Below are 27,551 nucleotides of genomic sequence, written 5' to 3'. Positions count from 1 at the left end.
TTTATCAGTTGAATTCTTTCACTTTACAAATGAGGAAACTGAGGCTCAGACAGGGGAGGGGTTCATGTAAGAAATTGTTTGCAAACTGAGCCTGACACCTCAGGCTTGGACTTGCTGTGCCAATGCATTGTGGCAAGCAGCAGGTCCATCAAGTTTGCTGTATCACAGCTGAACAGGGTCATCTTGAAGGGTTAATAAAATCATTTATTGGGTAAATCAATGGAACACAAACCAAGGAGTCACCACTTTGGCAGCAGAAGACAAGCTCTACCCACAGAAGCATTTATTCGCCTCTCAAAAGATCATTTAAGATTTGCTTTCAGGGAGGCTTTTGAGCAGCTAAACTCTGGATTGACCCTAATATGACTTTGCAAATGGACAGATCTGAGTTCAAAGTCCTTCCCTCGCTGTGTGGCGTTCATTCATGATGTAACCTCCCAGAGCTTTGGTGTTTTCACCTGTAGAATGGAGATGAGAATCTTCCAGATAAGTGAAGATGAGGTGAGCTAAGGAATGGAAAACCCTGTTTTCAGGACTGGTCTCCAGCAGGAACTTAATAATGGGATCCACCAGTTCAGTGGTGTGCTGCCCCTTATATTCATCTCCAAATGCCAAGTCCAGCAACATCCTGCTGGTAGCCTGAAATTGGCCATGGTGGGAGGATTTACATCATAGAAATTAGCAAACACTGTGAATCTTTTTGTTTCCCTAGAGCCAGTTGTTAAACATTCAGCAGACATCCCAGGATATCATCATCATTACCGAGAACAACAACTTGTGAACTCTGGGCAGACCCAGCACATGTCAGTTTGGCTATTTTTACTGACTTGACCGTTCATTTCCTTCAGAGCGGGCAGTTCAACAAAATGGTTGATTGGTTTCATTTTGGTTGATTGGCCCTCATTTTGAGGCTGTGAGATTTCCTGGGAACTCTGTCTCATAGAGTTGCAGGGAAAAACCCAATACAGTCAAAATGGCCAGCTGGACCCATTTCTTGGTGCAGCCTGTTACATACCCTTAGAAACAGGAGCCTTTCCTTAACCACCACCCCCAACCCCCCACTGCAGCAGAAGCTGTGTTTAGCAGCTGCAGGGGTCTCCAGGGTTTTCCAGAGCTGCTCTCCATGTGGGAAGGAGTGTTGGTCGCACATGAGCTGTTTTCTTACCTGGGTCTGCCTCTGGCTGGGAGTCAGGGTCCTCTCACTCCTTTGGAGCTCCAGGAATACTCAGGGGAGGCTCTTCTGTGGGGTCACCTCCACCTATCCTACACTCTGCCAAGTCTCCACCAGGAGCCTGACTCCTCCTGACTGGTATGGGCCTCTGGTGGGCCTGGTGGGATCACAGGGGCAGCAAGAAGATTCTGGCTCCTGGAAAGCCTCGGGAGTCAGCTTCCCTGGAAAAGGGACCAATTGCCTGGTGACGGCGCCTGGGCCTCTGAGGCCTGTGGGCTGAACAGAAAGGGGAAGTGTGGTCAGGCTGGCACTCACTGCTCTGGGGTGGGTGGAAGGCCTGTGGGTGAGGAACGCTTCTCGTCAGCTGTGCCTAAGTCACGGCATTCAGGACACTGCCGTCCCCTCAAGCTGCTCACATCTGGACACTCTTACAGCTCAGGTGAGTATTGGGGTAAATGTCCGTATGAGTGACTGGACTTGGGCTGGGGGATTTTAGCTGGGGCCTTGCTATGACCGCTAGGTGGGACTGGAGAAACACCGGTCTTATAGAGTCCGCTCTGCTGGTCACCAGCTGGGTGACCTCTAAATCACTGTACCTCTCTGGGCCTCCATTTCCTCATGTGCATTGGGGTGATGAAGAAGCCTACATCTCAGGTTGAAATGACATAATGACTGGAAGTGATATGTGTGTGACGCAAAGGGGTTGCTATCACTCTAGATTCTGATGGTGAGTTTTGGTAACTGATATGTGAGAAGACCCTATGGGATAGGGTCTGTTCTGGAGGCAGGGTGGGGTCGAGGTGTTGGCTATGTGAACTTCAGGCTACATCTTGAAGCAGGTGAATGAAAAACCTAGAACACCACCAGCCTAGGTGTCTTTCTCACTGTGTCTCCGGCTTCCGGGGGATTTGTTTACAAGGCATCCTGCCTTCTAGAGGCCTCAGGATCAAGGTGTGTCGGGCTGGGGTGAGATCTCCATTGTGTCATCTGCTCTTGCCCTCCAGAAAATTGCTGTGAAGGAGACCTGGGTTCAGCTTTGTCACTTCTACGTCCACCTTCTCACACATCACTTGCCCCTAAAGCCACTCCCTTTTCTGGCCCCTTTGCACGCACCAACCTCTGAGGGAGCAATGAAAGTGGAAATTGCTGAGCCTGAAGAAGACAAGGCCCAGGAGATTCTTTTTCTTTTGGGGGAATCTTTTTTCCTTCTCTGAAGATTGGAAAACTTCAGAGAAATAGGAAAACAATGACCCCAATAGGAAAACAACGACCCTCACAACAACCACAGGAAAGAGTTTGGTTTTTGCTGTCTAATTTTTTTTCCCTAGGTATAGGTATTTTGAAAAGTTATCATTGTTTTACTTTGATGTAAATACATTCTAGAAATAGAAATACAAACTTCACCGCTGTCATCAGAGCCTGGGCATTTCTGTCCCCTCCACCCACTTCTAACACCAGCATTACTGCCAGTGGGCCACTGAGTGACAGGTTTTAAATTATCTGTACTGAGGTGCACATATTTATGCACTTAAGTTTCACTTTTTTGGATTACTTCTTAGGCTAGATTTCTAGAATTTATATTATAGAATCAAATGATAGGACCATTTTAAAAATATACTATTTACATTTAAAAATATACTACCATTTGCTTTAAAAAAAAAATGTTTAATTCAATGTATATGCCAATGGCCATAAGGGAGGATCTGTTTAAACACAACTTTGACGGAATAGGAATTTATCATTATTTTAATTTTTGCTAGCAAATAGATGTAATTCCTAACTGCGGGCAGATAGACATGCCAGGAGAACAATAAACTATAATGAGCCAGCATGTACCAAAAAGGGCATGTTCATTCCACCCTCTCCTTAGTTCTCTAAGATTTATTTATATTCAGCCTTTCACAGTAATGGGAGGATAGACAGAGGGAGAAAAGAGGCTGGACTCCTTTTAATTACACTGCCCTGCCCTGCCCCAGGCACACTTGGCTTTTAAGTAGCCATCAGCTATCCACAGGGCCATCTCTGGTGCTGACATCAGCCAGGAGGTCAGGTGGAAACTGGCCCTCACTGAGCATGGGCAATGACGGTCTGGAAACTAGAGGTGAATTCAGGCAAGAACTGCTCATGCTGATTTGCAAGTGTTGGCCTAAATATTATCTACAGTCTCCCAGACTCTTGAGATCTAGGTTGAGAGCAGCTCAAATTCTCATTCCATACCCTGCTGAAGTCCAAGGCCCTCCCCAAGAATTCTGTGGTGTCTCCAGGAGGCTACCCTTTTCCCATGGTTAAAACTGGCTCCAAGCTATGTGGGCAAGCCTCTGTCCCATACTGCACTGACCCAGACGTGAAACTCAGAACCTTTCTTGATTCCCTATAATACCAAAATAAAACCGCTCACCCCAGCATTGGGAGATGCAATAGACTTTACTAAAGTTTGGGCGAAGGGGCCACTAAAGCAGTCCTGTTCTTAAATTGCCATGGCCACTCTGTCCCTGAGCACCTTCCACCAGTCACTTCTCCCACCTTTGTACCATTTGGCTGGCTCCCTTTCCTCTCCTCTTTCCATTCCTTCTCCCCCAGAATTGCAGATCCCCACCCTCACCCAATACCCAGAAGAATTCAAAATTCTCCAGTTCCTCCTAGCAAGCCTCATTCCCTGCCCAGCCAGCTAAGTACTTTAAAGGCAGCTCATTCTATTTTTTACTTTTATTTTTCAATGAGGTATAATTAACACCAATAAAATGCACAGATCTTAAATGTACAGTTCAGTACATTTGACAGTTTTATGTATACTCTAACTATTGCCCAAAACAAGATGTAGAATGTTTCCATCACCCCAGAAAGTCCCCTCGTGCCCCTTTCCAATCATGTCTTTTCCTGCCCTTTGCAACCACTATTCCAATTTCTATCACAATTGAGTTTAGTCTGTTATTGAACTTCTTGTAAAGAGACTCATAATCTTTTACTCTTTTACATCTGGTTTCTTTCACTTAATGTTTTCAGGATTCATCTATGTTGTTGTATGTATCAGGAATACATTTGTTAGAATTTCTAAGTAGCATTTTATTGTGTTTATTCATTCTTCCTTCGAATTCCATTCTGTTTTTACACAGTTTCACATTCTTTAAATACAACATGCCCAGATGGTCAATATTAAGAATATGAGAGTGAGAAGGGCAGAATGGGGAAATTTTCAATTGAGGGAAAAATTAAAAGAGGAAAAAAGCTGAAATTAATTTTAATAATACATTTTTACTTAACCCAATAGGTCCAAAATATTATCAGTTCAATATGTAATCAATATAAACATTTATTAATGAGATCTTTTACGCTCTTCTTTCCACACTAAGTCTTTGAAATCTAGTGCTCATTTTGCACTTAACATCTCAGCTCCCACTAGCCACCTAATTTACAATAAGTGCTCTTTAGAATAGCCTCATGGGGGCGGTGGCTGCTGTCTTGGACAAGGCAAGCCTTAGCTAAGGAAATCTGTGTCCAAGGCCACGCAGCCCTTAATAGCAGAAAGCAAGGAGCTGGATTATAATTCAGATCTGCCCAACTTCCTGCTGAGCTGTTTGCTAGTCCACTTCCTCCTACAGGCACTTCCAGGCCTCTTCTAGCTCCAACTTTCTGAAACTCTAATTCCCTTACACACACATTCCACTCTCACCATTTGGGGCTCATGACTATTTCAGATCACTTATTTTTCATGAGAAAAACTCGAATTTTTCAACATACAAGATAGGACCATTTGTGGGTTGTGAAATAAATTTAGGGGCTTATACTCAGTACTTTTTTTTTTTCATGAAATCGGCTGGAATAAGTGAGAAAAAATGGGCATGCATTATGTGTTGTAAAGATATTTTATGAAACTTGTTTCACGTATGTGAATATATGAGTAGCTATTACATTGTAAGCTATATTTCTTACTCTGAGGAGCTTGATTTAAAAAAAAAAAGCAAATGCTAACTAAACCCAGTGTCTGGAATTCCCAGTGATGGATGGTGAGTGTAATTTCTGTCGCTGGCTCCCCGGAAGTGCCTTTTGGAGAAGTGAGAACGGCGCCGAGATGGCTGTTGCTCTGAGCTGCTCTCCCACTCTGACACCACTCAGAATTGCAACAGGCTCACTGACAAGGATGTCTTAGATTACTGGAGGAATGGGGAGAAACGAAAGAGAAGCTGGAACTCTACCCTCCAATGCTTGTATGGCCTCTGCTTCCTAGTCAGCAGTTTAATGTCAGCAGTAGATGGCAGATGGAGGGCAGGGATTCTGCCTAAGATCAAATGTCCAGGTGAAGTGGCTTTGGAACTAGAATGTACAGCACTTGCATTTCAGACCCTGGGTCCAAACTACTACTCTGCATTGTTACAAGGGAAGTCCACCAGTAGCAGGGGAAAAAGACCAGGGCATCACTCATCTATAGAGTCACAGATATGTATGGACTGCCCAGTGTGTTCCAGGCAATGTTCTAGGCACTGGAAACAGTGATAAAGAGAGAAGCAAGGAAGGCCCTTGCTCTCACGCGTTTACAGACCAGTGTGGGAGTGAACAGAGAGTGAACAAATAAAACAAGACAGCCATCATGGTAAGAGTATGTGGGCTCAGTTAAAGGAAAAAAATGCATTTCGTGTATTGATCATAACATACTGGCGGTGAGGGTGTGTGTCTGCCTCCCATCCCTCCCCACCCAGCACCTTGCTCATGAACTTTGTCCCATACTTCACAGAGAATGGGAGCTTTTGGGTGTGAGCTGTCAACTTCCTGCCCCCATGCCTCAGGTTGGTTTCATCCAGCAGCACACCCTCTCCTGATTCTTGTTCTCTTTTAAAGGCTCTTCCATCTCAGCCAGTGAAGGTGTCTCCTCTGCTCCTCAGATCTTGCTCCTGCTCTCTTCTATCCCTGTATTTCTCTCTTGGCATCTTCACAGTTTATAAACACTCTGAATTCTCTCGAATTTTAAACATACAACATAAACATACAACACTTCCTCATCTTCATTCCCCCCCCACCTTCTTGAAATTCAGGCTTCCCTGGCCTTCTGGGCTTTCAGCACACTGAGCCCCCTTTCAGCTGTTATCAGTCACAGAGGTCTCAGAGTGAAAGAGATTCAGAGTCTGTCCTGAGGGCAGTATGATGGAGGAGAAAGAGGAAAGAGTACAGTAGCCCTGAGCTCCTGAGCAGGGAGCATCCTGAGGTAGGAAAGGGATAACAAGCAGGGAGAATCACGCCTAGACAGCAGAGTCTTCCTGGGCCTTCTTGGTCCTGTAGGAACTTCATTCCTATATCATACTCAGTTATGACTATCCTCTAAGGACTTTGGATGAGATTCTAGAATGCCCCTGCTCCTGCCAATGTCTTAGGGAAGGCATCCAGCAGCTCCAACAAAGTCATTCACACCCTAGTAAAAATCAGTTTCTCTCCTTTAGTGTCTGGCACAATCAGACAAACAAATTTAAATGGAAAGGAAGAGGGGAGAAGAGGGAGCATGGAACTCTGCTCTGGAGAGAGGTACTTGTTGATGAAATTCTATGCACTGTGACAAGCAGACAGGAAAAATATTTGGGTTCAAGGAGTGTTTTTCAGTGCCTTTCATTCCACCCAGCTACTGCTGCTTACTGCCTGGGACTATTGTGGAGAACAAGCCTCCATTTTTCTCACCTGCCCCAGCTCTGCAGATTGGCCAGATGCAGTATTCCTCTCTGAGGCCTAAGAACCACATGGAGTGCTTGTTAAAAATGCTGATACCCAAGTCCCAACCAGACCTACAAACCAGAATTGGGAGTGGAATAGGGATGTAGGACCCTGATACCACCATTTTAATTCTTTTCCCAAGGCCCTGGTTTGGTGGTCACAAGTTAGGGCCCAAGAGTTAGAAAGATCTGGATTTGCCTTCTGATTTTTCCACTTGCTAGCTCTGCAACCTTGGGCAAGTTATTGAGCTCTTGTAAGTCTCTATTTTCTTATCTGTAAAATGGGATAATAATTATGATCTGCCTTATGGAGCTGTTATGAGGATTAAACGAGGTGGCACAAGTAGAGTACTTAGAACTCTTGGTAACTCAGCACACAATGCATGTTACTTTTCTAAAGTACATTTTCACATTGAGGTTCTTATTATGTGAAACAAGTCACACCTAGAAGCTGAGGTCTTGCCAATATTGGAAGTTCTTGAATAAGAGTTCTGCTTTCAGTTCTGTAATGAAAAGAAATGTATTAGCTTGGTGTCAGCCTGGCAGAGTTAAGAGAACTTGAACTTTGGCATCTGACTGGGCCGAGCTGCCATCTTAAGTTAGTAAATTACTAACTGCATTGCCTTTAGCAAAGTGCCTAACTTTCATCTGTAAAAGGGGGTAACCATAGTCGCCAAAAAGGTTATAGTGAGGATTAAGTGATAACATGTATGTCACTGGCTCTCAATCTTGGCCTCATACTGGAATCAGCTGGAGAACTTTATTAAAAATAAACAAAGAAAACCCCAATGGCCAGGCCCTATCCTAAGTCAATTAAATCAGAGTCTCTGATGTAGTGCAGACAGCAGCAGTTTTTCTAGCTCCTCAGGTGATTCCAAGGTTCAGGCAGGGCTGGGAACTTCCGATATTCTTCAAGTTCTTGGCGCAGGGCCTGACACATCCAAGGAACTCGATAACTAATAACTAAAGAGAGCTCCCACAGTTCTTACTCTTCCTTCTTCTGTTCATTGTGTCCACCAAATGTTCCCCCAATTGACAGGAACCGAGGTTGGGCCCTGCAGCTCCCTGACCTCCTCCCGACAGTTGGATCCCCTACACCTGTACCTGTGGACTCAGTTCCTCATACCCCCCACCCTCTGTTCCCTGGGACCTGCTGACATATGGTTTGGGATTGGACCAGCTCTGGTCCACACATGGCATCTTACCCTATCCTGTGGGTCCTCACTCTGGCTCACAGGTCCCTGTGTTATCCCTAAGTCTGAGTCCTGCCTTGAGAGCCTTCCTACGTCAGAAAGATGCCAGGAACCATGGAACATGAGTGGCCTCTGAGAGCTGATAAGAACAAGGAAATAGTTTTTCCAGTGGAGCCTCCAGAAGGGGACACAGCCCTGCCCACACTTTTATTTTCAGCCCAGTGGCATCATTAGGACTCTGACCTCCAGAACTGTAAGAAAACACACTTGTGTTGTTTTAAGGTATTTGTTGCTTGTGGTAATTTGTTAGAGCAGCCATAGGAAGTGAATATAATTTGTTTCTAACAATTACTGTTGCCTGGGCTCCCGTTTTGTTCCGAGGGGGCGTGGCCTCCCTTGATGACATTTTAGTCCAATTCCAAAAATTTTAAGTTACTTTTGATTACCAAGCAGACTAATTTTAGTTACACAAATTTGGTCATGCTTATTTTAAAACTTCAGTATTTGACTCAAACCTCTCCCCTTTACCCCAGTAAAGGGAGTAGAGAAAGGTGGGGCTGCCTCAGATCCCTCAGTACCCCTCCCCTTTGCTTTCTTCCCTGGTGTAGAATCATGGACTAAAGATAGGGACAGTTTCCCACAGGAACTCTCCCATCAGTGGGCCATTCCTGCTGAGCTAGTTTGTGGTGTTGGGTAAAGATTCTTATCCTTGGCCCCTGAGACCCTGGCCTTTGAGAGGTTCCTTGTGGGCCCTTGAGAGATCCAGCTGTGTCGTCGAGCTGACTGCCAGCATCCTCTCATGCAAACACTTTTTGTCCCATGCTTCAGTAGCTCTCAGCTATCCTGCACCACACAATCTGATCTATTCCAGGCCTGCCAACACAGGTGGGATTCAGCTTGAATACCTTTCTAGGGCCCAAGTGTACAGCCATTGCACATTCCTCACTGCCTGCACTCCCCACCGTCACTCCCCAGAACTCCTCTTCCCTCTCTGGTGGCACCTTGGCCATTAAACTAGCCTGGAGGCCCAGAGAACATCCAACTGGGAATGAGAAGATTCTCTTGGGGTCCCCGTCTCTCAGCTGCACTCTCTCAAAAAGACAAGCTCTTCTTGGTTCTGTTGAAAGGCATCTCTCAGTGGTCCATGGGGAAGAGGGCTGCTTCTCTGGTCTTAGGCTGCAGAGAACTTGGGATGCTTATTCTTAACTTTGGGCCCTGATGATTCATTCTAGAGAATCCCTTGGCTCTTCATAGCAGGTACCACTACCACAGAGATGTTCCTTCTAAAGTAAGATACCCTGAACCCCGTTTGGCCTTTTGTTGATGACTCAAACTAACATCGACAGAGGAAAACCCTGTGACAAAGACAGAAAGCACTCCACCTCCTCCCTACCTGGGTAACCTTGGGCAAGTCATTTCACTTCAGTCTCAGCTCCTATCTGGAAAAGGGTGTGGTGGTGAAGATGAAAGGAAGCGAGATATGAGAAAGCACTTATGGACTGCTCGGCACACTGAGCACACTTGACACATCTGATGGCAAAACAAATCCACTCAATTTGTAAGAATAAAACTGCAAAATAACACTCTGCATATTTCTGAAAAGTGACCCATAGTTTTACTTTCTGACATCATTCTTCCTCCTCTTTCTTCCCCAAGAATCTGATGAGAATGAAATGTTTTTTAACTTGAAATCTGAGCTATAGTTTCTCATGGAAGTTACACTACATGGTTGATTGACTCTTTTTTCTTTTTTTTTTTTTCTTTTTTCATTTACTACTAAAGGCAAATAGCTAAAAAAAAAAAAAAAAGTAATGTATAGGGTTTTAGAGTGAAAGTTACAGCCCCCCTGTCTTCCCACTTCCCTCCTTCCACCCAGTCATGCTCCTCAGATGCAACAGCTTTTAACGCTTGTGTCCTGGTATTTATTTCTATAGCTCTAAAGAGGATGTTTATGTTGTTTTCTGGAAAAATCCTTTAAGAGTAAGACAGTCTACAGCCATACCACCCTGAACACTCCTGATCCCGTCGGATCTCCGAAGCTAAGCAGCGTCAGGCCTGATTAGTACTTGGATGGGAGACCACCTAGGAAGACCAGGGTGCTGTAGGCATAAGAGAGAGAGAGAGAGAGAGAGAGAGAGAGAGAGAGAGAGAGAGAGAGAGAGAGAGAGAGAGAGAGACAAAGAGATAGAAAATGGGAGAGAAGATTAGACAGAGACACACATTTGAATAAAAGAAAATAGAAGGAAGAAATTCTACCTATCTATAGTCTATCCATTTACTTACCTGTCTGGTTCCTCACAGCTAAGAAAGTGTGATTCCAATTTAGGTTTGTTAAATAAATAAGCTGCCCTCCAATACATGGTGGCTTCTTAAGTCCAGTGTCCTTTGACCTCACTTGGCCTTGAAAACCAAATTTCAAAGCCCCTACTGAAAGCCAAGTGTCCAGTCTCCAAACTTTTTCTTTTTCCCTTTGTTCTTTCTCTGTTACTTTCTTTGGTGCAGGCTGAAAGGGTGATCTACAACAAAACCTCTGCTGAGTGCATGCCTGAGGGGTGAGATAGCCCAGGTAGCTGACACTTTGCTATCTTAAGAGTAAATCTCCAGGACATCTACCGACATGGATAAATGGCAAAACCAGTGCTGAGTTAAAAAGCAAGCTGCAAAATGATGTATAGGAGAGTGCTGGTTATGATGCAGGACACAGCAAATTCCCACAGTGACCCTGCACTGAGAGAAAAGGGTTCTTGACTGAGCACAGAAAAGAATTCAAGTGCACGCCAGAGTTAAAGTTAAAAAGAAAGTTTATTAGGGAAGGACAGAGAAAAGACCAAGACAGAAAAAGCAAAGACTAGAAGCAAGGACAAAAAGCAAAGAAAAAAAGCCCCAAGTGTTCGTGGAATTCAATTTATATATCATTCTTAGTTACTATGAATTACAGTTTAAAAGACTTTGTTTACCCATTTTCCTTTGATGGTATGTGTATACTGTGTGAAAAGTAAGAACATGTACCATGAAAAAATAAGAATATGTAGAGTGAAAGTCCCGTTGGCAGTTCCCACCCTTTGATCCATAGGTTCCCCGTGGTTTTAGCTATAGGGAATGAATGATTGTGTTTATTTTATGTCGGGTGCTACTTAAAGACTCTTTTCCTGTTTTCCCCTCAAAGTATGCCTAAATGGTTTATTAGTAATCCCACCAGAAATCTTCCTTTGTTCTGCCCGGTGTCCTCATGGCCTGGCCCTAGGGCTGATTAGCACATTGTAGACTTTGACTATAGCTTGATTTAATTTAGTTCTCTTGCTGCCTCCCTACATTAGTTACACATGATTGGTTTTGCAATATAACTTTATTAGTAGCCAAATAACATTAGACTTGATTAAGCCAAAGCTTCACTAAAGAAATACAATTTGGAACTGAAAATTCGACTCGTGATATAACAACTTAATAAATGAAGACACTAGCCCAGTAATGCACATTTTAAAATAGTAAGCCAAGTTAGGTCTTTATAATAATAATGACTTCAGCAGTAACCTAATTTTGCCCCTGTTCCTCTACCGCCAGCCTGGTTCCCTGTTGACATCATTAATATTACTTAAAAGTATGAATCAGAAATGGCACTACACCAGTATACATTGTGAGTTTCCATTGGCTAAATGGTGACACAGGAAGTTGATTCTTGTATAACCTGGGAGAGATTTTAGGATCTCTCCCAGGCCTCAAGGATCATTTTTACCTTAATATCAAAAAGCTCATTCCACGAATGAAGGGAGCCTAGCCCCTCCCCTAAATCTCCCTGAATTCCTGGAGGCTACTCCTATGAGTCCATCTGCAGCCTGCTCCCCATTGTTACTTGGAGCCTGGCAGCTGCTCTTCTTTCTACTTGCCCCTATGTCACCCGTGGCTTGGAAAATCACTGCACACATGTCATTTTTCCCCCAAGCTCTGTTAATACAAGCATTAGTTGTACAATTTACTTTAAGATTTGATGGGAAGAGAAGATCACAACACAGTATTATTCGGGCAACAATTTAAAGGATGAATATTAGACATTACTGTACTACAGATGCACTGGTCACTTTGTACTATGGGAACTTTTTAAAGATGCTCTTTTTATTTTTTTTCATTTCCCCCAACTTTATTTAGGTATAATTGACACAGAACACTGTGTGAGTCTAAGCTGCACAACGTGTTGATTTGATAGTTATAGTTATATGATAGTTATATATATATAATGATCACCACCATAGTGTTAACTAACACCTCCATCATGTTGTTGAAGACAGTGAGGCTCAGAGGTTAAGTGACTTGCCTTGCGTCTCCCAGCTGCTAATTGGCAGAGTTTGAATGTGAACCAGTGCCTGCCTGATCCCTAAGCAGATGCATCTCCACACAACATGGTAGATGGAGAGGTAGCCTCCACCACCCCAGGATGTCTTTCACTGATACCTCATTTCTCTGTCTTTATTCTCCTCAGTAATCAACTACAATGGATTGGTGGAGGGACAATTTCTGGATCATCTTAGCTGTGGCCATCGTCATTGTCTCTGTGGTCCTGGGCCTCATCCTGTACTGCGTGTGTAGGCGGCTGCTTACACAAGGTAATAGCTACCTCACCTTGGCAGGTGGAGGGAGGAGAAGGGGTGGTTATCAGTGCATTAGGGCTCCTTTAAAGCAAAAAGATTAATTTTGGGGCTGTATGGGCTGACCTTTGAATTAAGTATCATGCATTCTGGATTTCAGTTTGAGCTCTGCCACTAACTTGTAGCCACGGGCCTCGGTTTCCCCATCTGCATAATTAAGGGAGGGAGGTTAACTAAGGGCTTGGGTGAAAGCAGAATCTGTTTCAAGACACACTGTGCTCTGGTGTTTTCTCTCTCCAGTATAGCTGTTGATCACAGCAACTTATCTCTGAGACTCTAAAAGAGAGCACAAGTGTATGAAATGTCAAAAACTGTCGATTCCAAATCCATCAAGTTGTGTGCATTAAATGTGTACAGCTTTTTGTTCACCAATCATACTTCAATAAAGTGACTTTTTTTAAAGTATCTTGAGGTGTGAAAAATGGGCTCAATCCATGATCAACCTGTTTGGCCACCGTGACTGCCTCCTCTAAAATTATACTCTGAATTCTGGTATTATATCTACCATGGCCAGAGGTTCTTGTCATCCCCAGATTAAAAAAAAAAAAAAAAAAAGCATCCACCCGGTGATTAACACTAACTTTATGTTTCTGAAGATGAATATCAAAATGGAAAACCACTTCAAAACCACTTTGAAATGGTTTTCCATTCTGATATTCATCTTCAGAAACATTAACTCCTTGATTCAGTGGTGTGTATTCTTAAGATTCTTTCCCTTTCTGTAATGACTTAAGCCTAGAGTACATCTGGGAGTGGGAAATACACTAAGAGGGATAGCCACCTTTCCCTTGAGCAACCTGGGCAGGCATCCCTCTATGATTATGCCTTTGCTATCCTCCCACTGCATCTGGACAAAGCCTCAGAATCCTGCTCAATCCAGTGCTGGAAGGTCAGGGCTGTACAAGAAGTGAGATATTTTTGGTATTCTTCTTGATCTCTTTTTAGAGATAGGAAAACTAAGATTCAGAGAAAGGTGAGCCTTGGTTGAGGTCTCATAGGGACCAGAACTCAGGTCTGCTGGGCTACTCATTCAATGTTTTTTCCCCTCTATCCCTTAATGGTAATTATTATTATTTTTTAATACAAAATGTATTTAAAATATTCCTATAGTCCTCTATCCATTTGCCTTCTTAAAACTTTTTCTTCTCAGATATGGAAAAAAGTATGACCCCGAACAAAAACTTTCCCTATTCTCTTTTATCTTGACCCAGACCTATTAACAAGCAGGTTATAATTAATAATAATTTATATGCCAAACGCATCACAATTTACAAGCTGCTCTTCTCATTCCTTATCTCATTTCCTCCCAACCACGCTTTTGGTTATTCATTTGACCAGCATTTCCGAGTGCCAACTACATGCCAGGAAATGAACACAGCCTGCATGGTCCTGCCTTCACTGGACTTGCGAAAGGCTCTGTAATCATATTTGTAATCATTGTAATCATTTGTAATCATTAATGCAGAACAGGGCGAATCCCCCCCATTCCCGAGTGGGGACTCAAGTCCTACGCCAAGAGAGTAAGAGTCCTTAACTACACGCAGGAAAGAATTCAAGCACATGCCAGAGTTAGAGACAAAAAGAAAGTTTATTACAAAAGGAATAAATCTCCACAGACAGTGTGATCTCCTCTCCGAGACAGAGAATGAGAAAGACCCTGAGTATTTAAGGAATTTGGTTTCCTTTTAAGGTATGGGTATGCAGTGTTAAAGGCATGTTGGTAATCTCAGGCTTTGTTACATAGCTTCCCAGTGGTCTGGCGTAGGGAATGAATGGTTGAGTTTATTTTGTGTATAATTTAAAGACTTTGTTTTCCTGTTTTCCTTTTATGGTATGGGTATGCAGGTTAATGGTATGGGTAAACAGTTTGTTAGTAATCTCTGCAGGAATCTTCCTTTACTCTGTTGGTTCCTTGGTGGTCTGGCTATAGGGCTGATCAGCCCATTGTAGGCTCTGAATACAATTTGGTTTGATAGTCAATCTGAGTAGTTCTCATGCCTCTTCCCTATATCACGATGACCTGGGTTAAATTCTAGCTCTAACATTTATTACTTCTGTGTCCCTAAGTTTGTTTCCTCTTGTTGGTTATTCTTCCAAATGTCCTGAACCTGCCTGTTTGAGGATTTCTGAACTCTAAAATCACAACTTTTGCTAATTCTTCATAAACGAATGTTTATTTTTTTTCCTTAGGCAAGAAAATGAAAATTACCAAGCCCTTGAAACAAATACAAAGAGATGATGAAATGATGTATGAGTAAGTGTGTGTGTCGGCGGGGGGGGGGGATTCTTCTGCTTTTTAATTTTGAGAACTGCCTGTTCACTTCCACTCTTGAGCCCACACTGCTGTGCTAGTATGACTTAAACTCCCACTTTTCCCATGCAGCCCAGTGAAATGTCACATCTGCCAATTCTCCCCACTTTAAGGGGGAGAGGTCTCAGGGCTTTGGGGGTGCAGGGCACCATCTGGCTCTCTCTGCTCTCCAAGTCCTCCTTCACCTCATCTAGTTTGATAGAGGTAGCAGGTCGGGCTCTGTGTTCTGGGTCCACCACTCAGGGTGAGGTCTACCCTTCTTTTCTTGAGATGGATTATAAGCAGTCTTCTAAAAGCTCTGTGCTAAACAAAAATATGCCATTCGCTTTACTTTTGTATTTTGTGATGTCTTTGAGGGCTTTATGATTGCTACCTGTGTTGGAGGTCCCAAAGACTACCTTTAGCTTACATGATTGGCTAGGACTCACAGGACCCAGAAAAGCTATTGTATTTACAGTTATGGGTTATTATAGTGAAAGGATACAGATTAAAATCAGCAAAGGAAAAAGGCACATCGGGTGGAGTCCAGGAGAGACCAGGCACAAGCTTCCAAAGCACTGCCAACCAGAGAAGCTCACCTGAGCTTTGATTTCTAGGGTTTTTATTGGTGGTCAGACATATAAGCACAGAGCATGACTACTTTAGCTACTCAATCTCCAGCTCCTCCAGAAGTCAAACTGATACAGGGTGACCCAGGGCCTCAGACAAACACAAGCAGGCATTCACCATCAGTCACCTTGTTAGCATAAACTATCTGGCTGGCCCAAGGCCCCCAGGTACACAGAGAAACACTTATCTGGCAGGATTTTCCAAGAGCTTAGAGGTTATCCCCCAGGAGCTGGTCTGGGGCCAGTCCTTTCTCTGAAACACTATCTGAAACAAATCTATGCTTTTCTAAAATGACTGTTGTTGGGGCTCAAGGGAGCCAGCACATAATAGGCCTCTTTCTCACTAATTCTAATGTGTCTTGCATTTAGGTAACCAAAACACTGCCTATTGATAATGAAACTGGCTTTGCAGGATGTGGCTCTTCTCCAGGGGCAAGTGTGTTTCCTAATTCAAAACCAGGTGAACTTTCCTGCACAGTGCACAGGCAGCCCTGGAGAATCTCAGGTCTTCCCCACAGGGCAGCCACTTTCTCTGAATGGCATGGCAAAGACCAGAGCAGAACATATGCTTTTTGCAGTCTTGCCATCTCTGGAAGAGAAAGTGAGAGGAGCTGGATTTTCCCCCAAATTTATGAGTCAGATAAATTTCCCTCCTCTCCTGAAAAGAGCCTTAACTCCATAGGGGTAAAAAGAGGCCACTGGTGGAGCTCTTGCTGTGTGTCCCCTTTCCACTCACTCCAACAACCTAAAAATGCTTATGCATTCCCAGGGGAACTTAAGCACATATAGGAGGCCTTAGAAAATCAGTTTGAAACTAAGACTTCATATAGGGGAATGGGAGTCTAGATAAGGAGTCTTGCTTGGAGTCTATTTTTTTTTTGTTGAAACTTCTTAGTGAAATATAATATGAATACAGAAAAGTATACATGGTAAGTAACTGCAACTCAATGAATTTTCACAAACTGAACCAACCCAGGTAGCTAGCACTCAGATCAAGAAACAAAATTACCAGCACCTCAATATCTTACATTCTCTTTCAGCCATTACACCCCAAGGATAACCACTATCTGAAATAGTATGTTAGTTTCGTCTTGTTTTTATGCTTTATGGAGTTAGACAACATGTATTATTTGCTGTTTGGATTCTTTTGCTCAACATTTTTTGTGAGATTCATTGCCTGTGGTTATAGATTGTTCATTCTTCTTGTATAGAGTATTCCACTGTGGGAATATACCATGATGAATTTATTCATTCTACTGCTGATGGACATTTGGGTAGTGTCCAGTTTAGGGCTATTATGAATAGTGCTGCTATAAACATTCTAGTACATGTCTTTAGGTGAGCATCTGCAAGCATTTCAGTAGGGTATATACCCAGTAGTGGAATTGCTGCCACACAGTGTATATACAGTTAGCTTTAGGAGCACATCTGTTTTGTAAATCAAAATACAGCTGGTGCTTATCTCCCCTGCTAATCCAGCTCAGGTGAGCACAGGAAGCAGAGCTTTATGCTCTAAGTTACAGTGCTCCAACTCCCTTCCGTCAAGTCTAGCTGTTCCCTGGCTAAAGGAAGTGGTTTCTTTAGAGTGCCAGTTACAAATAGGATGTAAGACCGAGAAAGAGAAGGCAATGCTTCCAAGTTTTAGGAACCATAATTTGAATGTTCAACCCTGTCCACTTTCCTTGATGTTTTCCTTTAAATCCACTGACAGTTTGGTCAGAAACAGACACTGATTCCTTCTTTTTTGTCTCCAGGAATGTCAATCAATCACCAGATCAGTTACCCCCTCTGCCACCCAGGAATTTGCTTTCTCAACTAGACACCTGTAAGTATACTTTGCTGATAACAGTCTCATTCAGGGTAGGATAACAAGTAGCTAGGTGTCTTAGTTGGCTCAGGCTGCCCATAACGAAATGCCATAGATAGGGTGGGTTAAACAACTAAAATTTATTTTCTCACAGTTCCGAAGGCTAGAAACTGAAAATCAAGGTGCCAGCTGAATTGGTTTCTAGTGGGGACTGTCTTCCTGGCTTACAGGTGGTTGCCTTCTTGCTGTGTCCTCACAAGGCAGGAAGAGTTCTCTGGTGTCTCTGCTTATACAGGCGCTAACTCTATTGGATCAGGGCTGCACCCTTATGACCTTATTTAACCTTAATTACTTCCTTAGAGGCCCCATCTCTAAACATAACCACACTGGGGGATTAGGGCTTCAACATACGAATTTTGTGGGGACAAAGACATTCAGTCTATAACACTAGGATTTACAGACAGAAGCAACCCGTTTAAAAGAGATAAGTTTAAAAGGAGCAGAATAAGTACTAATGCTCCCATTATCAATGTATAAATTCATATTCAAATCCCAGCTTGGAACAAGAGTTAAAAAGAACCTGGGGTATTGCTGGGCATCTCACACTTCCTATCAGAAAAACTCTATCTAGTTCCCTTAAGCTCTTCACATAGCTTTACCTCATCCTTCAGGAGTCAGCTCAAATGTTGCCCCCTCCAAGAGCCCATTCCTGGCCACCCTGTCTAGAGCAAGTCTGCTAATTTTCTTAATGAGACTTATAGCAATTATCAAAATTATCTTATTTAGTTATTGTTCATTTGTTTATTCATCTCCTCCACTACAATAAAAATTCCAGGAAGTAGAAACCTTTCTGGTCTTGTTCACCACTGTTTACCCACCACTAAGAACAGTGCCTGGAGCTTTGTAGATAATTAATAAAAATGTTTTGATTGAAAGGATAAATAATAATATTAGCTAACATTTATTGAGCATGCACTGTGTGTCAGGCCCCATGCTAAGTACTTTGCAGACATTATCTCATCTAATTTTCTCAACGGCTGTATGAGACAAGTACATTATTATTACCTTCTAACAGATGAGGCCACTGAGGCACAGAGAAGTCAAGTGACTTACCCATGGTCACACAGCTAGTGACTGCTGAAGCCTGAACATGAACTCAGATCTGTCTAAATGCAGAGTTCTGCAGGAAATGAAACAGTAGCAGTTTTTTAGGTTTGCTTAGGAAAACATGAGACTGCAGTACAGGAAGTTCCAGTCCCCATGAAATGTAGAGTTGAGCTGTTTCATCATCCTTCCCTTAGACACATTACTTCTTTTGGTATGTACCCATTCTCCACTAAATCCACCTTTTGAAAACACCACTGTCCCCATTCTTCTTAGCAGAGAGATTCGTACATGAGCAATTGGCAATAGTTCTGGAAACAGTGTAAGTCACTGTGAGGGATGTGCCAAAAAGGAAATATGGTTTGTATCACTTCCTTATGAGAATTAGGATCTATAGACACAACACTACTCACTTGGCTACTAGCTCTGGTCAGTTTCTGGTCTAAGTTTCTGTTTCATGGTTCCCGCTGCAGTGCAGTCTTAGGCAGAGGGACATGGGAGTCAAGATGTCTGATCAATATTTGCCATTTACTCGCTTGGGCGATCTTGAGACTGTGTCATGTCTGTGCCTCAGTTTCCTATGTAAAATAAGGATCTGGTCCACTAAGAAGTGGGAGGATCACTGAAACCCATAAAAACCACACTGAGCCACTTGGTCAAAGATATATAAATACACAAGAGCTTTTTGCATGTAAGAACCTTTTTGTGTATTCTAGCCCCACAGGAAACAGCAAGCAAGCCGACAGAGACATACTCATTGGTAAATAAAGTTAGAAATAAGAAGACAACTTCCATCCCAAGCTATGTTGAACTTGAATGTGACTATGACGATGTTGAAATCCCTGCAGATATGGAAAACCATCATTTTCAAGCAACTGTTTCTTCTTTTTGGCAAGCTGAACAGGGTTCACACAGCTTATTTTAAAACTATCAAGAATGGTTGAACTTCCTTAGGTGTCCAGTCCAGAAAACCAATGGTACTGTCATGAACCCTGTAAGATAAGTACTTCCTGAACCTTAGATGAAACGTCAGCAACCAAATGACTGCAGCCACATCAAAGATGCGATGCTCAGACCTGAAGACCGAGAGGAGTCAGGCCTTGAGCTGCTGTTGAGTAATTTTTCATGGGGAGGGACCGGTGGGCTCCATGGCTCCCATCCGTGAGAAATTGCTCTGTTCTTGGCACTCTTCCCCCTTTCCTTCCTGTTTATATGGTTCTAGAAATCTTAAAGCTTGGTATCTGATTGTGCAGAGCCTCGCAGGCTCCCACCCCCAGCACGGTCTTTTCCCCCATCAGCCCCAGCTCCTGCATTGAGTGTCTGTGGGTAGTAGTTACAGCTGAGCGCTCTTGTGTGCCAGTCACCATGTTGGCCTTGCGAGTTCTTCATGGGTAGGGAGTGCATTTTATTCTTGTGAACCCCACCTACACATGCCTCAAACCCCAGAGCCTCCTTATGATGTTTGGCAGACTGACCATTGAGATTCAAGTTCTCACCCAGGTTTCTTCCTGTGCTTCCTGGTTGTACCAGAACAATCAACAGAGGACAGAATTTACCTTCTGGACCAAAGGACGTAAGTTACATGTAGAAATGTCATTTTGCAATATGTGTATTGAGAAACAGGAAAAGTAGTTTTCCCTAGGAAAAATCATGAGGAACAGGAAAGAAAAGGGCAATTAAATGACAGATTCAAGATGGGAGTTCAGAGGGCTTAACATCTTCCTCCATAATTTTCGCTACTTTATATAGCTTTATATAGCTTTCTCTGCTATATAAAGTTTGACCCAAACCTTGCCAAGCCCCTTCCTTCCAGATTATTGTCCCCACCACCTGGGAGGCAGAAACTCCAGTGTGATGAGCTGTAGCTAATGAGATGCCAGGAAAGTGGGCTGCCATCCTGTTAAAAAAAAAGTGTGGTCACCAAGGCCCAAGTCAGTTTCATAGGCTCCTGAAGCTCATCAGTTTTTTGGAGTTTATCCGCTAGAGCCCTAGGACTTGACGCTTTCCAACCAGACTCACAAGATGCTGATTTCCAAGCAGTCCCCAGGAAATCCAGCTAATGAGCAGGCTTGCAGGAGAGCACAATGAACAGTGGAAAGGCCTAGGAGTGATTCTTGAACAGAGCTTCTCAAGAGATGGAAAGCGTGTTCCTGTCATATCAAGTTTGCTCCCTCCACCAATGCCAGACCAGTTCTCTCTTTCTAGACTCCATGGAGACTTCCAGCTTTCTGTTAATACTTCCTCACTTTGGGCCACTAGTTCTCTGACTATGGCCTTATGGAATTCTGGTATGCCACGAACCAAAAAAGGACTCTTTTCTCAAATTATAAAAAATTTGTTAATAGAAGTGTTTCACATGTATGCTTTTCTCTTACAAATTTTCCATAAACCAATCTCATATATGACAAAAGTTGAAAGCAAATACCGGGTAAATGTCAACTCCCCCTTGCTTTCTGGGACACCAGCCTCTCCTGGCTCTCTTCTTTCCTGTCTGTCCTGTCTTGCTTGTGAGCGCCCTTCTCTCTGAAACATCTCTTTAATGCTGGTCTTCCTCTGGGTCTCCTGCCCTCACCTTGCTCCAGACACTCATGAGTGATCTCACCGATGCCCATGGGCTCAGTGTCCACTATATTCTGATGACTTCCAAATCACAGACTCCAGCTGAGCTCTCTCCTCAGTTCCAGAGTGGCCTCTAAGACATCTCCACATGAATCTCCCCCGGGTCCCTCGAGTTCAACATACACTGAAAGGAACTGATTACCTACCCCCATTCCAAGCCCCTTGTGCTCTGCTGTCTTCTTCGTTGCTGAGGTCAGAAACTAGCATACTATATGGAGTCCTTTCCAATGTTCCCCACTTCCTATTGATTGCACCTCTCAAAGAGCTCTCTAATCAGTCCATATGTCTCTATTGTCATTCCTAGGTCAGGTGTTACCAGCACTGCCCAAGAGAACTTCAGTAGCCTCCTAATTGGTCTCCTGCCTCTGGTGTCTCACCCTCCAAACCCCTTTCTACGTGGCAGCCAGTGATTTTCTAAAGTGAACATCTGACCACTTTATTCCCTTGTTAAAATCTCTTCTTTACCTATTATCCTCAGAAAAAGCCCAAACTCCCTAATATGGGTTACAAGATTTGTCAGGACCTGGTCACCAGTTATCTCTTCCAATCCTCTCCTTTTCTACCCCTTGCAGTTTCCACTCTGCCCAAATTTTTATCCTGGCTATTTGAAATGACCTTGTCTGTGGTCTCTTTTGCCCTTATGGCTATGGACAGTAATCTCCCCTCTGTCTGGAAAATTCTTCCCCACCTTCTGATCCTTCCCATCTCTGCTTAGATTCTTTCCTCACAACCCCAAATTTGGGTCTGGTGCCCTCTTAGATGCACTCCTCTTAGATGCACTGTCACACTATAATTACCTGTCTGCCTGTCTTTCTCCTCAACTGGAATGAGAGCAACATGAGGGTAGAGACTATATCTCTTGTTCCCTCATCTGTTCCTAGCACAATGCCTAGTCACTTTGTAGATGCTCAATAAACATGTTGAATAAATTATCAGTTGAATGAATGAATGAATGAATGAACTCCTCTGGGATCTCCTGTACTTGTCCCTGGAAGTGATTCTTGAACTGAACTTCTCAAGAGATGGAAACATTTCTCTCTCTGTATTATAATTGCCTGGTTATTTTTCCATTATCTTTTTAATCTGGGGTGGAACTTGTGGGGCTCACTGCTCTACTCCCGGTCTCCAGCACAAACCTTGGCACATAGTAGGCACTTAATATTTATTGGATGTTGAACATAAATGAAAATTCTATCAATCAGTTTGACAAAAACAAACTAGTAGTTTTTCTCTAGGCATGTATAATTTGGTTGAGATTTTATACTGGGTACTTATAATAAAGCCCTGTTTTCTATCAATAAAATTGTTACCAGTTTGGATGACAGAATTAAATACATCAAGACTTCACAGGACCTTTTTGTGTACCCTAGACTCACAGGAAACCCCAAGTCAGCCACCAGCTACATACTCATAGATAAAGTTAGAAATAAGAAGACAGTTTCCATCCTGAGCTATATGGAGCCCTGAAGATGACCATCATGATGTTAAAATCACTACAAATATTGAAAACCATGATTTTCAAACAACTCCTGTTCTGCCAGCTTAACTGTTTTGAAAACTGATAGTTTACTCGTACCACAAATCAGTGGATTATAGTTTTCTTTTAAAAGTTAGCAGTCTGATCTTCGTGACACAAATAAGATTGTACTCAGAGAATGGCCTGGTATTACTAACAAGTTTTACAAATCACGTCTATCAGTTAGTATGCTGTAGCCTGCAAGGAACAGACCATCCAACTAAAGGCAACTTAAACAATGAAGAATTTATGACCTCACAAAAAGAATTCTAGAAGTAAGCACTTCAGAATTCAGCCACTCTAAAACTAAGGAGCAAGCTGACCTTTCTTTGAGTGTCTTAGCTTTACCCTTGTGGAGGCAAGGTAGCCACCATAGCTTCAAGCATCACATCCTCAGGTAATAACATTCAAAGTAAGGAAGGAGAACGGCATTTCCTCCCATGTAGCTCTTTTTTATTAGGAAGGAAAATCTTTCCCAGAAGCTTCCAGGAACTTTCCCTAAAATTGCACTGTCCTGGATTGGTTCACATGCCCAGCTATAAGAAAGGCCGGGGAGTGAACATTGAGCATTTTCAGCCTTTCTGGCTTTGCCATCAAGGAAAAAGGAAAGAATAGCAGCTGGATAGGCAACCTGCCTTCTCCCAGGTCAGTTCACTTTTGCAAATAATATTATTCATTATTTGTTCTTTTTTCAGTTACAATCTCAGAGTTGTTAGGGAGTTCAGGGTAAGGTGTGGCATCCAGATTCTACCATTCACCTTCCTTCTCTTACAGCATTTTGGCTAATACAAATAGACAAAGGATAGCCAGTCAGATGAGGATAATAACAATATCAACAGTACCAGCAATAACAGGAGCCCATGGGGACTAAGCGCTTCCTCTGTGTTCAGAGTTCTAAGGGCTTCACTGAACAATGTGACTAAGACCTCTAACGGGCAGGACTAGTGGGATGTAATCAGAGAATCCACCTCCTCGCCCTCACTGTTCCTTGAAACCCACTCTGATGGGCTAGTTCTTCCCTGCCCCCTTGGATAAAATCTCAGGCAGGTGCCATCGGCTTTTCTGGTTGCTCTTGGTAATAAAAAGTCCTTCAGGTGTGGGTTACACAGTCAAAACTTGGTGAGTATACATTTAAGATTTCTGCATTTTAACCTAAGTAAATTTTACTTCGAAAGGAAAAAAAATGTAAACAAATACTTAACTGATTAATGATATGCATTTAGGGGTAAGTGTACTAATGTCTGCAATTTACTTTGAAATGCACCAAGATGGTGGTAGAGTCTGCACTTTTACACCTGAGATTAAAAATAATTCCTTGTTCTCGCCCTAAGTGCAGGCAGGTCTGGATCTGCAGGGCTGCTCCACCCCACCTGCTTACCAACTACTTCCTGGGAACAGAACATGGAGGAGTAGCTGCCCATGCATCAAAGAGAGGGGCTGGAGCCTGTTCTCCCTTTTGAGACAAAATAACTCCATTCATATTCTCAGCAAATGTCTTAGATTCAACTCAGTCAAGTTCATCCCTCCCTTCTCACAGGGAGAGACAGGGATTCTCCTCCTCTACAGAACTTTAAAGAGGATAAGACTCCTTCCTGACTAAGGATGACCTTCTCCTGACCTTGCTTTGTGGTCCTCTCCAAGCTTCTGAGGGCCTGTGGTCAGAGCAGTCACCTGGGGGTCCACCCAGCTCTGCCTCTATGGTTGAAGCTTGCTGTTCACATTCCCAATATGGATTTCACTCTTTCCAGCAAAAGCCCCAGATTTTCCCTTTTGAATCCACTTCTTTGTCTTTACTCAGTTGGTGCCATTTCTGTAGAGCCTCAGCCCAACTCAGGTAGACATGTGACCCAGACTGGCCAATCAGAGATTCCAATTCCCTTAGCCACAGTGACTGATTGGTTGATGCTTTGAGTACCAGGGCAGGTGTTTTATCATGGGATTTGAAGCTGAGGGGATATATGTTTTCAAGGTAGAACCTCTCATGGAGGACACTGAGCTAAGAAGAGAGTCCAGGTCCTAAAAGCATTGTTTGAGCTCCTGTCTGCAGCCAGGCTTGATTGACATAGGCATAACCTCTAGATTTTTTTTAGTTACATAAGCCAATATTTTTTAAAAACTTTCAACTCTGCCCCTTAAGGCCCATCCCCACCATCACTGCCTAATTTGGATCTTGCCCTCTTTCCTGTAGCTTAATGCAAAAGCCTCTTGACTGTTCTCTCCTCCTTCAATTCATCTCACTTGCTGTCAGAGTGAACTTTTCAAAACACAAATCTGATTAGGTCATGGCCCTGCTTAAAATCTTTCAATGGTTCCCTTTGTCTGCAAGGAGGAAACTCACACACTCCTTTGCACACCCTGCAAGGCCCTGATAATCTGATCCTCATGGATCTCATTTCAGCACCTGCTCTCCACCTGCCACACACTCTGACCATGGAAAACCACTTGCAGTTCCCCGATGCATAAAAATGGTGCTGAGGCTTTGCACGTTCTCTTCCTTCTGCTGGGAACATCCTTTCCTTCTCTACCTGATAAATTGTGACTCACCCCTTAGGATCCAGGTAGAGCATCGCTTTCTGAGAGGTCTTTCCTCACTAGGCCAGGTATACCCTTCCTCAGCATTTCTCTTGCATATATCACATGCATAATTATCCCCATCTTGTGGTTTTACATCTCTCCTTCGGAGGATTAGAATGATGTCTTAGGGTTATCTACATTCAGCTTTTCCCAGGACAGTTTTGGCTTTTGGCTTGTTTGATGTCTCAGTATAATTATTAAGGGCATCCCTTTCACTCTCAAAAGTTTGGATGATAAATTATATATTCACCCTACTTCTTCATGATCAGGTCAATGTCTGCACAGAGTGAGCATTAACAAAATGTTTTCAAGTGAATGCATAAATAAGTGGTCATCCTTATGTTTCATTTTCTTCTATCAAATAAATAGCTGAATTAGATGATTTCTAAGTTCTTTATTGCTTGATGTGGTTCAAATAAAGTCAGTAATCCAAAAGGCTAAGACCAGCAATTTTGGTTTATCTTCCCTTTGAAAGGGCCATCTATATAGAATTCCACATTTAAACATATTCGCTCCTAGATTTATAACTTTAGAGACCATGACCTGCTGAGAGTCTGGTTATTGGCACAAAAAATTTATTGAAGACACAGTTCCTTCAGCTAGCCCCACCAGGAGCTAGATAATCCCCTAACAACAGATAAAAAAACAATTTCCATTTGTTTTTGTGATGCATGCTGCATCAACAATATTACTACTGCTCAGATATGTCTCCTGAATTGTGCTGTGCTTCGGTTTCTAACCTATCCCATTCACTTCCCTGAGTGGCAGCATAAAATCTCATCAAGATTTATACTTGGTTGCCCAAAGCCCTCCACCATAAATATCAGGTAATAGCTGACTGTGGTCACATTTCATTTTACTAGAGTAGGGTGTGCAAATCACTACATGCAAAACCATTGTAAGAAAATAGCATATGATTTTACTCATATGCAGAATTTAAGGAACAAAAGAAACAAAATGAAAACAGACTCATAGATACAGAGAACAAACTGGTGATGGGGGGGTGATGGGAGGCAGCGTGAAAAAAGGTGAAGGGATGAAGAAGTACAAGTTAGTAGTTACTAAACATCATAGGGATATGGAACATAGGTAATATAGTCAATAATATTGTAATAACGGTATAGTGTGCTAGATGGGTGCTAGAGTAATCAGGGGGATCACTTCATAAATTATATAAATGCCTAACCATTGTGCTATATACCTAAAATTAATTTAAAAAAATTTTTTTAAAGAAACATCCAATTAATGACATTGCATCTTGGCCCTGTAAAACTCAGTTTTTTATATTTACCCACATCTTATTTCCCAAATTTAATGCAGTAAAAGTTTTATATCATCTACACTTGAACAATTCAAATATTCTACAATCAAAAAACAACACCAAATAACCTTGGTCACTTGATGACCTATAAACTAACAGCCTTTGAATTTTTGTTAACATTAGATGCCTTAGCATTTTTTTATGAATTGAGTGTCAGTGGAAAATGGTTTAGATTTTAACAAAAATTACAGAAGGCAGTATTTGAGAACAATGAAATTCCCCTGATGGTAAAAAAAAAAAGCATATTTGCATAATTTGTACACCTCTATCTCCCATGAGGCGCCAAAAATAAATTTTCCGATACATTTAATGTTGACACTCTACAACACCGTTTTCAGTGACCAAGAAAAACTTCCTCTGAATACATAAAAAATAAATATTACCCTGCATTTCTCACTATTGTTAAGAAAAGATATTGAATCAATAAGTTTAACAATAATTCCGCAATTCTTTACGATTTGAGATATCCCTAAAAAAACCAACTATATACAGATTTTTGTTTAACTTCTGCTTTAGCCACTCTGGAGAGCAATTTGGTAACATCTAATAAAATTGAGAATGTGGATACCCTATATGATCCAGCAACCCCACTTCAGGAGACATACCCTAAAACAGTGGCTTTTAAACTTTTTGGTACCAGGTCACCATTACACTCTTAAAAATGACAGAGGACAACAGAGGGATTTTGTTTACAGTTAAAGTAGGGAGGAGGCAAGAGAATTAAAAAATGTTAATAAAGCCGCATTCAGAGACTGCAATATGCTGATCAGCCCTGCAGCCAGGCCAGGAGGACACCTTCAGAACAAAGGAAGATTTCTGCTTGGATTGCTAACGACCCATTGCCCACACCTGTGAAGGAGAACCAGGAACCAAGAGTCATTCCCTATAGCTAAAACTATGGGGAACCTATGGATTAAAGGCTGGGAACTGCCAGCAGGTCTTTCACTCTACATATTCTTACCTTTTCACTACATACTCTTCTCCTTCCCCTTCT

At 42.6% G+C, this 27,551-nt stretch overlaps 1 protein-coding gene and 1 pseudogene across 2 annotated transcripts; both read left to right on the top strand.

Moving 5' to 3' along the window:
- The first annotated feature begins 1,450 nt into the window (after positions 1 to 1,450).
- SCIMP (SLP adaptor and CSK interacting membrane protein) lies at positions 1,451 to 22,491 on the top strand. 2 transcript variants are annotated; one of them, XM_039869699.1, is made up of 5 exons: positions 1,451 to 1,610; positions 12,532 to 12,655; positions 14,888 to 14,951; positions 17,371 to 17,441; positions 19,244 to 22,491. In XM_039869699.1, the coding sequence occupies exons 2-5, from the start codon at positions 12,544 to 12,546 to the stop codon at positions 19,450 to 19,452; spliced, it is 456 nt and encodes a 151-aa protein (XP_039725633.1). In that variant the 5' UTR covers positions 1,451 to 1,610; positions 12,532 to 12,543; the 3' UTR covers positions 19,453 to 22,491. The 2 variants fall into 2 exon arrangements, with proteins under 2 accessions (XP_039725633.1, XP_039725631.1); XM_039869697.1 differs by having other exon boundaries at positions 12,532 to 12,658.
- On the top strand, positions 10,046 to 10,165 carry LOC120607998 (uncharacterized; annotated as a pseudogene).
- Positions 22,492 to 27,551: the final 5,060 nt, after the last annotated feature.

Source organism: Pteropus medius, unplaced genomic scaffold (assembly GCF_902729225.1).
Source record: "Pteropus medius unplaced genomic scaffold, Ma_sr-lr_union100, whole genome shotgun sequence".
NCBI lineage: Eukaryota > Metazoa > Chordata > Mammalia > Chiroptera > Pteropodidae > Pteropus > Pteropus medius.
Note: the sequence above shows the minus strand (reverse complement) of the source record. Positions and strands in the feature narration are given on the sequence as shown.